The sequence below is a fragment of the Mustela nivalis genome (genome assembly GCF_964662115.1).
Source record: "Mustela nivalis genome assembly, chromosome: 14".
Classification (NCBI taxonomy): Eukaryota; Metazoa; Chordata; class Mammalia; order Carnivora; family Mustelidae; genus Mustela; species Mustela nivalis.
In genome coordinates, this window is record NC_139033.1 from 40,795,862 (window position 1) to 40,811,770 (window position 15,909).

Below are 15,909 nucleotides of genomic sequence, written 5' to 3' on the forward strand. Positions count from 1 at the left end.
TCATGAGTCAGATGCTTAACCGACTAAGCCACCTAGGTACCCCTTCCATTATGTTTTTAAACCTCTATAGGTAAATTAGCAAAGGATACAGAGATGAGATTTAGGTGCATCTCACCTAGCGTATGAATGTTATATGATAAAAGATCAAACTGATTTATGATAAACTCTGAATCCTTCAGGAAAAGTAGTAGTTTGAGTATCAACACTCTAAGTCAACACTCTACTTTGAGGTAGAAAATAAAAGAGCATAGACTACCATCCTCTTATTTTATCTTCACCGTGGCAAGCAAAAATAACATTCAGTAGATTGAACACATTCATAGCCATATATGCTGACATTATAAACTACCTTGAAAATTCCGGTTCTTGTATCCTATTAGCTACAGTTAATTTCCAAGGTTTATAAGAGAAAATGTTCATGGAAAACTTAGGGGTATAATATCACCACACTGGTAAGATGTTTCAAAAACATTAAATTGACTTTTATTCATTTAGACTCAATGATGAAAAATGAAAGAGAATGTTCATGGTTTTAATGAGCATCTCAGTTTGTATGAGGAAAACTGTCCAATGACTTACTTTTTAGTTTGGATCCACAAACACGTTAGTCTAGAACATGGAACTGGCTCTTCTAAATTACGTACAGAATTTCAGGAACAATCCCACAGTAACTACAATTGAGCATTTAAGTCATAATAACCCTTTTTATATGAGAGATAAAAATTCAACTTAACTGACTACCCATGACTAATAGGAGATTGAGAAGTACTTCCTGTTTGCTTTAGTTACATTCTCTCTTATCTAGTCACTGGTGTGCTATTAAACGGACAAATTCCAACAGATTTTAAGTGCTAAGACTAATTGTACAATTTTTGATTGTTTCACACAGTATCACTGAATTTACTATGTAAAAGTCAATGTTGAGTAAGAAACACTATAATTGGTTGCAGCTAATATACAATTATATGGGTGAGCATCCAAATATTACTTTGGTCCATTTGGATTTCAAGGTATTCGTCTCACATGGAAAGGGAACAAGTCATAAAAACAGATCAAAAAAGAAAGAAAAAAAAAAGCCAACTCATCCCCCCAACAACAGCAACAACAAAAAACAAACTTCTGATTTTATGCCTTAGTGTTCATGCTATATATATATATATATAGCAATTCAAAGTTGTTTCTGACCAGTAACCTTTCCCAAAAGACGACAGGGAATTGAAAACAATTCACATTTTCCTAAATGCCTAGCCAATATATTTCCCCTTCTACAGTAGGAAATTCTATTGTGGTTTTTTTTTTTGTACCAATATTGGAGGAGAAAAACAAATAAAATAAAACCAGATTAGAAAGCATTCAATATTAACATGAGACACATAGTCCATATTTACTTCTATGGAAGGCATAATATGGTGTTTTCCCTAAGCAAATCTATACTTAGGGAATATTTATAATGGCATATATTCATTTTGAAATTTAGCTTTTTTGTGCACATTAAAGCATGAAGAATGCAAAAAAAAAAAAAAAAGAGAGGAGAATATGAAGAATACATTATTTCTTCCCATGGCAACTTTATTCTATCTTTACCCATTTCTACCTTTAAATTAAAAATATTCCAGACAACATAGGTCCCGATCATCATCACATTCATTTCCAGTTTCCTGGCCTTCCACTACCCTGGCCAACAGTTAAGTATTTTCAATGACCCTCACTGCAGACCACTGCCAGGAAACTGAACACCACCCAGCAGCTGGAAAAAGGAAAACTAACTCAGAGATAATTGATACCTTACATCTATCTTATCTTTCCTGTCTTGTTCCCTATCCCACACACCCTCAGCAAAAGAAAATTATTAACTTTTCCACCCAGCTATCAAATAGTTTTCTTAATTTAATTACTACCTGCCCACACTACAGTTTACTAGGTGATACCTTGATACTAAATAGTTCATCAGCAACTGCTATGCCAATCAGATCATAACCTACTGCTCATGTGTTTGCAAATCTGGCTATTGAACCTTCTTGTTCTTATGACACCTAACACATTGACTCGTCTTTTCTTTCTTTATTTCTTTTATTGTGTTAAGTAAGCCACCATACAGTACATCATTAGTTTTTGATGAATTGTTCAATGAAAACTATGGACTCTCGGAAACAAACTGAGGGTTTCAGAGAGGAGAGTGGTGGGGTTATGGGGTAGTCAGGTGATGGATATTGACACATTGATTCTTGATACTTTCTGGCTAGTCTATGCTCTGAATGGTGGACTTGGAGCTATAGTTCACTTGGAAAAACAACTTCTTAAACCAATGTGCCCTCCCCACCCACCAAAAAAAAAGTAAATAAATAAACTAAAACAAGCAACAACAATAAAGCTTTTCCTTAGCTATTAGAAGAGATTAATAGATAATGCAAGTAATATAAATCAGGTAAAGTATTTTAATTTCCATTTACCACTCCATAATACGGTTAAGTATTTTTGACGTATATACACAGTCTTAAGAATGCAGGCTTTCATGCCTCCTGTGTGTGTGTGTACGCACGCGTGCGTGTGTGTGTGCGTGTGCGTGTGGTATATGTGTGTGAAAGAGAGAAAGAGCGAGGCACAGAGGCAACAGTCTGGAACTGTGTATATGGCATTACAGTGTTACATTTATACTGTTAGTATATACTATATACTATGTTGTTACATATATACTATATAGATATATATATATATATTATAGGACTTCCTATAGTAAAATTGCCATTGATCTTCTTGACCCCTGCCTAGGGGGTATATATTTTACATGTTACAGTATACACATCTCAATATTTTTCCCAAACTTATTTTCTGGAGAGCAAAACAAGTCATTAACTCAGTTTAATTTAGTAGATTATGTTTACTTTATTTCCTAAGTCACTAATTGCTAAAGTGGGAATAGCTAACTGTATATAAAAGACTATGTTGAAACTTCATTAGGCCTGTGTAAATACCCATTAACAATGGACACTGACTGGAACGGGTCATTGTGTGTGCTTCAGTGAAGAGCAGATGGTTATGGCTACCAAGAGGAACTCTCTGCCACAAGCCTGTGGACAGCCCAGGGCTGAGCAGCTGGCAATGAGGGTCCACAGTGTGCCTCCAAATACATGGTGGCCGTTTATTGTGGAAACTTAAACAGAGAGGGCTATGTTCTGCCCGCTATGGTCAGCCTCACTGCCGAATTTACATTTCTAGCTGGGCCTCTCCACCATCTGTGCATGTGGCCCACACTGCAGCTCCAAGGAGCTAGAGAAGCATGATTTGAAGGTCTGATGGAACAGCCAGGAAAAAGCAATCCATCATTTATAAGGGGGGGATGTAAGACAGTCACAATCATGTCCTGTCACGCTTTCAGATTTTTATCTTCATTTGCTTTTACTTTCATTCTAATCCTCTGCCAAATACAATGAATTCTGACCGAGAGTGCAGAATTCACCGATAACACTTTACCATCTACCTGGAAGAAAGAATTACCCGGATGCTCCGAGGCTTTCCCTCATGAGGAGGTAAATGATTCTCCTCCTGAGGGGAGCCTTGCTCTGTATGGCCACTTAGACCTAAATGACTTGGGGCCCAGGTGGAAGGCAAGATGCCAAGAACAAGCGGCTACCCTCTGAACTGAGAGCTTGCCGGGAGAAGCGACATGGATGCTTGTAACTGGTTTACAGAATGGGCGGAACTGCTAGAACTCTAAGACACAACAGTTGCATGTCAGCCTGTGGCCCACCTTCACACGCACTCTAGCAGATCTATTTCCCAATCCTGATAGCAATCTGGGCCAATCTTCTAGTCCTGGGGTCTTAAAGTATTTAAAAAGCCTTACCGTCAGGTACTAAGGACAACAAACAAAAACAGCACACACATACACACACACACACACACACACACACACACTCACACACTCACACACTCACTCACACACACACACTCACACAGAGTAAGGTTAAATCAAAACATTAATCTGATGTTCAATTTACAGTTTCTTCCCACCTAAAAGAGTAGGCCTGAGACCAAAAGTGTGGATAAAGCAGTGAGACTCTTGTTTTTTTTTTTTTTTTTTTTTTTTTCTTCCCAGTTTCTTAGGTCTCTATTTAGAGATTCTATGAGACTCTCTATTTAGAGCTTCTCTGGGGTCAGACAGGAGCGAACAGTCTTGCTTTCAAAAGTGAAAAGCATCCACAAGCTTCTTTTTTGTGAGGAGCTCTGCGGGTGCTTCAGAGACTCCTGCCCTCACCTCAGGAATCCCGACACTGGACTTCCTGTATGACCTAGTGGGCTGTCGGCACCAGCTCCTCAGTGCAGCTCCCTCCTGGGCAGTGTCTATCTTCTGTTGGGAGCAGCTTCAGCAGGCAAGCCCTCTCAGGCATGATCCTTTCAAAACAACTCCAGATCTGCTAGCTTCAAGCACAACTCCTATCTTTGTTCTTCCCTAAGGTGGGAACAGAGATTCTCCCCACAGCTGCCTTCCCCTTTCTCTTCCTGGCGTCCTTGTGGACAGCTCCAGGCAATTTCCAGGTTGCATAATTTTTCCAATTTCCATTTTTACAAGCAATTCCCAGTAAAATACACACACACACACACACACACACACACACACACACACACACACAATCTGTTCAAGAGGTTTTCCTGATGTTTCCACAACTTGACTTGTGTGGAAGGGAAAACACCATGATCATCTCTAATCCTATGAACTCAAGAACTTCAGAGAATTCTCCATTCCTATGAGCAATTGCAGGGGATTGCCACTGGCTGTGTTTGGTCAATGCTAACAAGTCCTAGGAGAAACAATTGCACACCTCCTTTTAGAAATATGGGATTGCTTATCCAGCATTTTCCTCAGCATTATGGCCATAGCTGAGAATCCAGGTTAACCAGAATTCTCTTGTGTGGGGTCATATTGTCATTACTAAAGAGACGGCGCACAGTCTTGAAAGCATGGCTCACATTAGAGACCGATGTTAGAAGTTCTTTTTGTCCTACTTATCCCTTACTGTTCCAGCAGAATAGAATACACACTAACACTGAAAGCACAGTAAATGTAGGGAAAAGAAATAGTCCACTGGAGAAACTGGCACTCTTAAAAGAGTGTTAACTGTCCCTTTTAATTCCTAGATAATTCTTTTAGTTCCTTTACTCATCTGAGACTGTTCTATGGTTGCTGCTTTTGTTTCAATCAAGAAAAAAAAAAAAAAAGGGAGGGTCATTGTCATGAGGAATACTGTGAAAGTCTGAGAGTCTTCAAATAGTTGGTTAGGGATGCACAAATATAAGGCATTCACAGACATATTTTAAGTGATAGAAGCCAAGGAAAGGCTTTATTTCATACTTTTAAGTTATTTTCTATTAAAAGGTAAAGTGCAGGAGTGCCTGGGTGGCTCAGTGGATTAAGCCACTGCCTTCGGCTCAGGTCATGATCTCAAGGTCCTGAGATAGAGCCCCGGCTCTCTGCTCAGCAGGGAGCCTGTTTCCTCCTGACTCTCTGCCTACTTGTGATATCTCTTTCTCTGTCAAATAAATAAATGAAATCTTAAAAAAAAAAAAATAAAATGTAAAGTGCCATAAGAATAGTGAGTCACGGCAAGAGGTAGGAAATTGGTCTTGAAAAGTTGTAATTAAAATAATCAATATGTGGTATGAAAGCTTTCATAGAAGACACTAACATTTTAAAGTATCTAGGTCTATCTAAACAAGTTTTCCATAATTATTTTTAAAAAATGAATATTCTTTTTTTAAATTTTTTATTTTTTTATAAACAAGTATTTTTTGCAACATGGGGGCTTAAGGGGGTAGGGGAAAAATGAATATTCTTGACTTTCTTTAGTGCTATAACATTTCAGAGCAGCTGACCAATTTGTGGGGGTTTTTTTGTTTGTTTGTTTTGTTTTGTTTTACTTTCTCTTTTCTTTTTTTCTAGCAGGATATTTTGGTTTTGGAGATAATATGTGATACATCTAATATACAGTTATGATAGGTTTTTTTTAATGATTTATTTATTTATTTACTTGTGGGGTGGGGAGGGGCAGAAGGAGAGAATCTCAAACAGATTCCCCCTGTGCATGGAGCCTGATGTGGGGCTCAAGCTCATAACCTGAGATGAAACCAAGAGTCAGATGCTTAACTGACTGAGCCACCCAGGTGTCCTAAGTTATACCAGCTTTGAATCCACCACCATATTAAACTTCTGAAAGACTACAGGACAAAATATAATAAAAAGTTCATAGATTATATGCTGGTTAATTGAATGTAATAATAATAAAAATAAATAAATAAATAATATGGAAAAAGACAAATTATCAGAATCTGTTTTAAAAAAATAGAAAAATGTGTTTATTTTCAAGTAATTGTTCCTGGTATTTTTATGCCAATATCCATGATTCAAGACTATATATATATATACACACACACACACACACACACACACACATCTCTCTCTGTATTCTAAGTTTACCTGAAATACTAGAAGAAACACAGGCCACAAAAAAAATGTGAGAAGGTAATAATTTAGTGGTTGTTATCTTGACAACCAGAAGTACATACTGTTCATGATGACTCTAGCTCACTGGATGGCGATACATACCCAGTTTTCTAGAAAGAATATCACATCAACATGCATGTGTACACCTTAATAAACTAAATAATTAAATAATTAATATTTTTAAGATTAAATAATTAAGTAATTTCCAATTGACGTTGAGAGATAGGGAAAGCAATATGGATTTCACAAGTGGACCAATCATAGAGAGATTAACCTGTGCCAAGGCATAGTTCCCCTCAACTTACCAGGCTTAGGGATAATGAGCTGTGCACTGGTCTGGACATTTCCAGCTTCATTTTCAGCTACACATTGATAAAAGCCTTCATCCGACTTCACTACTCCAAGGATTCGTAAGTTGCTTCCTCCCTATAGAGAAGAAAAAAGCAGGTACAATATTTTAAAAAGCAAAAAAAAAAAAAAAAGACAACCCCCCCCCAAAACCCTCATAAAAGACAAAATGAACATAAATTTTGATAAAAGTTCACAGAAGAAGTAAGAAAGAAAGCCATAAGAGTTCTCAGTCTCACAGATATGTCCTATGTCACTTGGGAAATGTCACAGATTCCCAATACCCTGCGGAATTCATGTGCATACATTTAACCTAGTTCTGCAATGAAAACTATACTCATAAAAATACACATCATCCTCAATATCTAAATGAGCAGCAACAGAAAGCTCTTTGATTAAATAGGCAAGAATCAAAAGTTAGCATCAAAAGAAATGTCATTCTTTCACTTATTATTGAAGGAAAATTGGGTTTAGCAGCTGTTGGGGAAAAAAAAAGAAACTGATTTTTGCAGCTTCTAAAAGACAAAAAAATCTAGGTTGGATATTTTCTGGAAGTGTTTACTGAGAAAAAAAAATCTGAAAATCCTTTTAAAATTGTAATTGCTTTGACATGTACCCTTTTGGGATTTGGAGTGACGGTATGGTGGATATTTTACACCATGTCATTCTTGTTATAGGACCAAAATGCTTTACCTTCAGCAATCCATAAATTAAACATAGCAATATTAACTCCAGTTTCATATAAATTGAGCAACCATCTTTTTCAAGGATGGATGATAAAATAATCTGGAGATAGCATTTAATTATACTGACTCAGTTTTTCTTCAATATTAGTGTAAGAATTAGTTCAGTAAGTGAAACGTGTTAAATCACTTCCCCTAAAGTCATTAAGAGATAAATATTACCTCATGGGGAATTCTTAATTGTTTTTAGTGTCTTGTAGTCAATTCTCTGCTGAGGTAAAATTCTGAGATAAAGCTGACTAACTTCTAATTAACAATCCTCGTATAAGTTACTATTTGTGTTAAATGTTACTGTGCGACAGACAATGGCTCTCAGATTTCTGGAGCTATTGGGGAAATATTTTTAAGCACAACTTCATGTGAACAGGGCTCATATTGTACATTTTCTTTTCACCTTAAGAAAAGAACATTTAAATAGGTTGGGTGTAATGAGTCATTCTGGGAGAAAGATTATTCAAATTGTAGAAAAAATAAATGTTGTATTTTATCATGTGTCCTTAAGGGCACTCAACAATTTCCTTTATATGCAAGTAGCATATATTCTAGGCGGACACAACACATTTCAAGTTGCCCCACGGCAGGTCATTTTTAATTCAGTGGTAGCAGAAATAGCATTGCACTTAAAGGAACTAATGGATTGGCGTGGCATTGAAAAGTTTCATTTTTTCCCTTTCTTACATTCTTCCCAACCAATTAAAAAAAAGTAACTAAAAGTGAAAATACAGTGGTGATCAAAGTAATAAAGATATATTTTAGGGATGTAGTCCTTAAGAACCCTGGAAGTATGACTAGACGCATGCATGGGGAGGTTATGGAAGTTCCTGAAAGTCAACTGATCAAGCCTCAGAGACATGGATCCACCAATGAGAGCCAGGGCAAGGTTAAGGACAGCACATGCCTGGACTGGCAGGGCACCTATAGTCTACTCCCCTTCTGCCAGAGGACCTCGTTTAGACACTCTTCTTTGACAGCTTATGTCTGGGTCTCATGCATAAGGAAAGTGAACCTAAATCCTCCTTTTTAGCTATAAAGTTCTTTGATATTTGGAAAGTGCTTTTCATATCTCTCATATATTTGTTTCCTTGAATTTGGAACTTCCGATGCTAACCTACACCTAATGGAGAGTTTTCAGCATATTTTTAAATGAGCAGAGTTCTGCTGGTAAAAGCAAAACAAATGATAGTAATGATAGGTGTTGAGTTCTCACTGTGTACAAGGAAAATAACTTAGTGAATATAACATACCATTACCCCCGTGATCTCCCACAGGGCAGAGAGTACACTAGAACTTAGAGAAACTACAAGAACTATTATGCTTAGCTTTACTTTTTTTCCAATGTTCACAAGTTCAATGCCATGTGAACTCTGGGTCTCCATGGCTTCCTAACCCCGCCACTACCTCTTGTCACAGTCACTGTCACCACATTCTTTTCTACTGCTCAAATAGGATCAGCTGTCCTATCTGTAAGAGTGGCAGAGAAAACTTGTCTATATTACAAAAGTAAAAGTACTATAATCATAGTGGCACATCTTGCTGAACATGTTATAATCGGTAAAAGTCAAAGAAGTAAGAGATTGTTGGCTTCATATAGCCTAAAACTAGACTCTAAACTCAGTTCTTCCAAGAATTAGCAATGAGGATACTTGGAAGATAGTCTCTTAGGTCTTCTGTTCTTTTCATTGTGTTTGTTCAAAAAAACCTTGTGTGTAAAACAAGGGGGCTGGGCTGTTTGATCACTCTTTTCAGCTAAAAAATTGTTCAGTCTAGAAAATCATTTGCTTTACTGGAACAATTTTCTTAACACACCATAAAAATTCCCAACAGGAACCTTTTTGCCAGGAAAGAAAAGCAACTGAAAATAGAGTAAACAATGAGTGGGACTATAAAGCTAATACAAATAAAAAAAAAAAAAAAGATAATTACCACTATCTGAAAATAATCACTAGGAAGGACCACATCTCCATTCTTCATCCAATTCACAGTGGGCACAGGCTTTCCAGAGACTGAACATTCAAATTCAATATCCATGCTTTCATAGGCATACAGGTTGGAAGGGTGATTTAAAAACCATGGCGGAACTGCAAAGACAGAAAGCAAAAGTGAGTGGGTGGGAAAGTGAAACTGCATGCTAAGGTCTTTGCCCAGTTAGAAACACTGTACGGGGAGAAAGAATACTTGTAATTCAATAATTCCCTGAAACCATTAGTTTATTATACAGGAACCATGATAGATCACCTCTCCCTCCTCCCAAACACAGTAAATAGTTGTAGTTAGTGCTGTTTTGCCTCAGGAAAGAAAAAGAGAACAGTTTTGTAAAAAAAAAAAAAAAAACAGTAACATTTAATAAACATTCTTAATACCCAGTGTTTGTATCCAATTGACTTACATAAAGGATACTGAACAGCACATAAAACTATGGAAGCTATGCTAATAAAGTAAATAAAGTGAAGATGATAATTCTGAGACAACCCAGACTGTAACATAATAAAGCCTAGTGTCTCTGTAATTCTTGAATTTCATTGGGATTTAGTTAATGTGATGGACTCAGTCCCTGTTGAAACTGGCTATGATGATGGGCACGAACAATGACTATCATCTTTACTGTAGATGCATTCCTATTGTCTTAGCAATTATCTATTGTGGTGCATTACTATACTGCTTTATTATTTTCTCAGCATGATAGGTGATATACTAATTTAATTTAATGTCTTAATTGCCATAATACTCGTTACTTTGTGATGGAAATTTGTAATTGAGAGAAAATTACAATTAAAATATAACACACCTTTGCTAATGAATCTCTCAGGCTTGGTCCTTCAAAACCCTGCCTAGGAGAGGGAAATTAAAAAAAAAAAAAAAATATATATATATATATATATATATATATATATATATATATATATTCATTCTCTTCCACTGGGAATCTTTTTTTTTTTTTAAGATTTTATTTATTTATTTGACAGAGATCACAAGCAGGCAGAGAGGCAGGCAGAGAGGGGAGGAAGCAAGCAGGCTCCATACTGAGCAGAGAGCCTGATTTGAGGCTCCATATCAGGACCCTGGGATCATGACCTGAGCTGAAGGCAGAGGCTTTAACCCACTGAGCCACTCAGGTGCCCCTCTTTCACTAGGAATCTTAAAGTGATGTAAGATTTTAATATTCATGTTGCCTTAGACCCAGGTTAAATTCATAGTGAAATAGCTGCCTTGAACTTGTTTCCAGGTAGGACATGGACATGCATTTTTAATAACCATTTTAAAAGTCAGATTGCTTTTTTTTATGTCATTGCTGTTGCTATGTTCATTTGTTGTTATGCTCATTTGGGTTAATATGGTATTATGTAATATAATATATCAGGGGTAGTCTCTGACTACCCCTGACTTCGAAGTCAACTTGTAAACATTGATGAATGTTCTAGAAAAATGGCAGAACCAGTGGAAAATCCCTAATTTTTTCTACTGAAGAGCATAGAAATCTTAATCTCTCTCTTTCTTCCTCTCCCTTTTCCTCATTCTTTCACTTCCTCCTCCCTATATTATTTTCCTGATTTTTAATTAAATATTTAAGACCTCCAGTAAAAAAGAACTGTAAAATTATTTGATCTTTCACATGGGCAAATTTATTTATATGACTCAGCTGGGATACATTAATATTCACAGATCAAACACATAAAAAAATGTCAGAGAGCTTTTCTAAAGAGAACATGTCCCCATTGTATATAGAGTTGAAATTATTTATAACTGATAATATTAATAAGAGACTATCTTTTATTCCTTAACCAAATTCAATGACAACTAACTAAACTAATTAAACGGCAACTAACCAAACTAATAACTAACTAAAAGGCGACTAACTAAAAGGCAACAGAAATAGTTCTTGAATGCCTCTGAGCAAATACCTTAGTTGTCTGATTCTGTTCCTGATTTTATTATAGATTTTGATCAAGTATTTGTTTACTAGAAAACACCCAATATTTATTGGGAGCTGACCTTGTATAATTGATTGTTTTAAGCCCTATTTATTTATTTAAAGATTTTATTTGTCTGGAGAGAGAAGAGAGCACAAGTGGGGTGAGTGGCAGGTAGAGGGAGAAGCAGACTCCCCACTGAGCAGGGAGCCCAATGCTGGACTGGATCCCTGGGATTCTTTTTTTTTTAAAGATTTTATTTATTTATTTGAGAGAGAGACAGTGATAGAGAGCATGAGCAAGGAGAAAGTCAGAGGGAGAAGCAGACTCCCCGTGGAGCTGGGAGCCCGATGCGGGACTCAATCCCGGGACTCCAGGATCATGACCTGAGCCAAAGGCAGTCGTCCAACCAACTGAGCCACCCAGGGGTCCCTGGATCCCTGGGATTCTAACCAGAGTCAAAGGCAGATGCCTCACTGACTGAGCCATCCAACTGTCCCATACTTTATATTTATTGTATTCATCATGATTCTCCGAGACTCTGTGGTTTCCATTTACAAAGAGGCTGGGGTACAAGGAATTGAAGTAATGTTCTCCAAATCATACAACCTGTATTTGTGGAGCCAGACAGGCTGACTCCTCTGCCTACATTCTGAACTATTTTATAATAATTGCCTCTTTTGCAACTTGAAAATTCAGGTGGAAGAATAACTCATTAACATTCTTGAAGCCTCAAAGATAATGGAGGTAAATAATTAGAGCTATTAAAAATGTAACACCATATTGTCTATTCCTCTTCTCCCTTTAAGATCTTCTCCAGGGTAGAAGCTGCTCCCCACTGAGCGTGGAGCCCAAAGTGGGGCTTGATCCCAGGACCCCAAGATCATGACCCAAGCCAAAATCAAGAGTTGGACTTAACTGACTGAGCCACCTAGGCACCCCTTGGAACCATTTTTCCAGCAGCATTAGCTAACTTCATGTCTCTGTGTCAATTTTGGTAATTCTTGCAAATATTTTGTATTTTTTTATTATTGTATTTATTGTGGTGGTCTGTGATCAGTGATCTCTGATTTAATTTGTAATTGTTTTGTAGCACTGCAAACCACTCACATATATGATGGCAAAAGTAACAGGTAAATGTTGTGTTCTGACTGTTCCATAGACCACTCCTCTGTCTCTCCTTCTCTTCAGGTCTCCCTATTCCTTGAGACACAATAATATTGAAAGTAGTCCATTTAATAACCCTATAATGACCTTCAAGTGTTCATGTGAAAGGAAGAGTCATTCATGTCTCTCTCTTTAAATCAATAGCTAGAAGTGATCAAGCTTAGTTGAGGAAGGCAGGCTGAAAGCTGACATAGCCTTAAAGTCTTGTGCCAAACAACCAAGTTGTGAATTCAAATGAAGTGTTCTTGAAGGAAATTAAAAATGCTCCTCTAGTAAACACACAAATGATAAGAAATGGATAATGTCTCATCACTGATATGGAGAAAGTTTTAGTGGTCTGGGTAGAAGATCGAAACAGCCACAACATTTCCTTAAATCAAAGTCTAATTCAGAGCAAGGCCCTAAATCTCTTCTATTCTATAAAGGCTGAGAGGTAATAAAGCTGCAGAAGAAAACTCTGAAGCTAGCAGAGGTTGGTTCATGTGGTTTAAGGAAAGAAGCCATTTCCACAACATAAAAGTGCAAGGTGAAGCAGCAAGTGGTAGTATACAGAAGCTACAGCAAGTTCTCCAGAACACCTAGCTAAGATCATCAATGAAGGTCTCTACATTAAACAACATATTTTCAGTACAGACAAAACTGCCTTGTATTAGAAGAAGATGTTACTAGGACTTTCATAGCTATAGAGGAGAAGTCAGTGCCTGGCTTCAGAGCTTCAAAGCCTAACTGTCTTGTTAGGGGCTGATGCAGCTGATGCAACTTGTAGTTGAAGCTAGGGCTCATGAGCCACTCCAAAACTCCTCCAACCCTTAAGAATTATTCTCATTCTGCTGCCTGTGGTCTATAAAGGGAACAACAGTCTGAATGATAGCACACCTGTTTGAAATATGGCTTACTGAATATTTTAAGCCAACTGTTGGGAAAATGATTCCTTTCAAAATATTACTGCTCTTATGGACATTGGGGAGGGTATGTGCTATGGTGAGTGCTGTGAAATGTGCAAACTTGGTGGTTTACAGACCTGTAACCCTGGGGCTAATAATACATTATATGTTAATTAAAAAGGGGGGGACATGTATGTATAGCCACATTTATGTTGTCATGTGTGGAGAGATGGTTAAATTAACATAATTTAAAAAATTAAAAAATATATATTACTGCTCTTTTACAATTTACCTGCTCACCCAAGAGCTCTGATGGTGATGTACAGAGAGATTCGTGTTGTTTTCCTGCCTTCTAATATAATATCCATTCTGCAGCCCATGGATCAATGAGTAATTTTGACTTTCAAGTCTTATGATTTAAGAAATACCTTTTATAAGGCTATAACTACCATAGATCATGCCTGCTCCAAAGGATCTGGGCAAAGTCAATTGAAAATCTTTTGGAAAGGATTCCTCAGTCTAGATGCCATTAAGAACATTTGTGATTCGTGGGGAAAAGTCAAAATACCAACACTAACAGGAGTGTAGAAGAAGTTTATTTCAGTCCTCCTGGATGACCTGGAGAGAGCTCAGAACCTCAGTGGAGGAAATAACTGCAGATGTGGTAGAAATAACAAAAGAACTAGAATTAGAAATGGAGCCTGAAGATGGGACTGAACTGCTGCCAATTTTGTGAAAACATTTGAACAGAAGTTGCTTCTTATGGATGTGCGAAAAAAGTGGTTTCTTGAGATGGATTCTACTCTTGGTAAAGATGCTATGAAGATTGTTGAAATGACAATAAAAGATTTGGAATATTACATAAAACTAGTTGATAAAGTAGCCTCAGGGTTTGAGAGGATTCACTCCAATTGTGAAAGAAGTTTACTCCGGGCTAAATGCTATCAAATAACATCACATGCTACAGAGAAGCCATTCATGGAAGGAAGAATCAGTTGTTGTGGCAAACTTCAATGATGTCTTCTTTGAGAAATTACCACCCTAGCCTTCAGCAACCATCACCCTGAGCAGTCAACAGCCATCAGCACTGAAGCAAGACCCTCCATCAACAAAAAGATTACAACTCACTGAAAGTTCAGGTGATGCTTAGCACTTTTTAGCAATAAAATATTTTAAAATTAAGGTATGTGATACATTTTTTAGACTTAATGCTAGTGTACATTTAATAAACTACAGTATAATGGAAACACAATTTTATACACAATGGGAAACCAAAAGTTTCATTTGACTCACTTTATGTATTTTTATTTTTTAAAGATTTTATTCATTATTTGACCGAAAGAGACCCAGAGAGAGAGGGAACACTAACAGGGTGAGTGGGAGAGGGAGAAGCAGGCTTACTGCTGAGCAGGGAGCCTGATGCGGGGCTCAATCCCAGGATCTGGGATCACGGCCTGAGCCAAAGGCAGACGCTTAATGAAGCAGCCACCCAGGCACTCCTCTGACTCACTTTATTGCCATATTCAGTTTATTATGGGATCTGGGAAAAAATATATACATACACACAGATGCATATATATGTATATATATATGTATATATAAATATACACATATACATACACATACATATATATACATATATATCACACATGTGTGAGAGAGAGAGGTATGCCTATTTATTGATATGTATCCGAGGGGGAGGGTGTGTACATAGTATCTATCTATTTAGAGAGCAGGGGTGGGGGGAAGAGTAGAACTGAACTAAGAACACTTAGGAGTTGAAAGGAAGAGAAAAGAATACCAAATCTATACTGAAGAAGAGCAAAGAAAAGTGAAATTCCAGGAGCCCTCACGATGGAGCCAGATTGCCTGGGCTTAAGTCCCAGACATTCCACTCACTGCAAATAGCTTCAGTGACTGTCCCCATCTATAATCTGGAGATAAAAATTGAAGACAATGAATGGCAGGTCATATTTATTTTATTTTATTTTAATTTTTTTAAGATTATTTATTTATTTTTGACAGAGAGAGATAGACTGCAAGAGAGGGAACACAAGCAGGGGAAGTGGGAGAGGGAAAAGTAGGCTTCCCGCAGGGCTCCATCCCAGGATCTAGGATCATGACCTGAGCCAAAGGCAGAGGCTTAACAACTGAGCCACCCAGGTGCCCCAGACAGGTCATGTTTAAATGTACTGCACATCACTGTATGTTAAGGAAAAACAATGAATAGAAAAGTGTATCTGAGTATACTGCCCACAACAAACTAATTATTGTGTATGTGTATAGAAATATACATATAAATATACACATAAATATGTAAATATATATGGGTGTGTGTGATTCTCCAATTTGACTTATCC

At 37.2% G+C, this 15,909-nt stretch overlaps 1 protein-coding gene across 3 annotated transcripts in view; it reads right to left on the bottom strand.

Moving 5' to 3' along the window:
- The window catches only part of DCC (DCC netrin 1 receptor), a 1,135,716-nt gene that overhangs the window by 436,623 nt on the left and 683,184 nt on the right, over positions 1-15,909 (bottom strand). For all 3 annotated transcript variants that reach the window (XM_082699428.1, XM_082699427.1, XM_082699426.1), the window contains exons 6-7: positions 9,514-9,668; positions 6,805-6,925 (exon numbers count right to left, since the gene is read on the bottom strand). In XM_082699428.1, the coding sequence (XP_082555554.1) occupies positions 6,805-6,925; positions 9,514-9,668 (276 nt within the window). The remainder of the gene's footprint in view (positions 1-6,804; positions 6,926-9,513; positions 9,669-15,909) is intronic.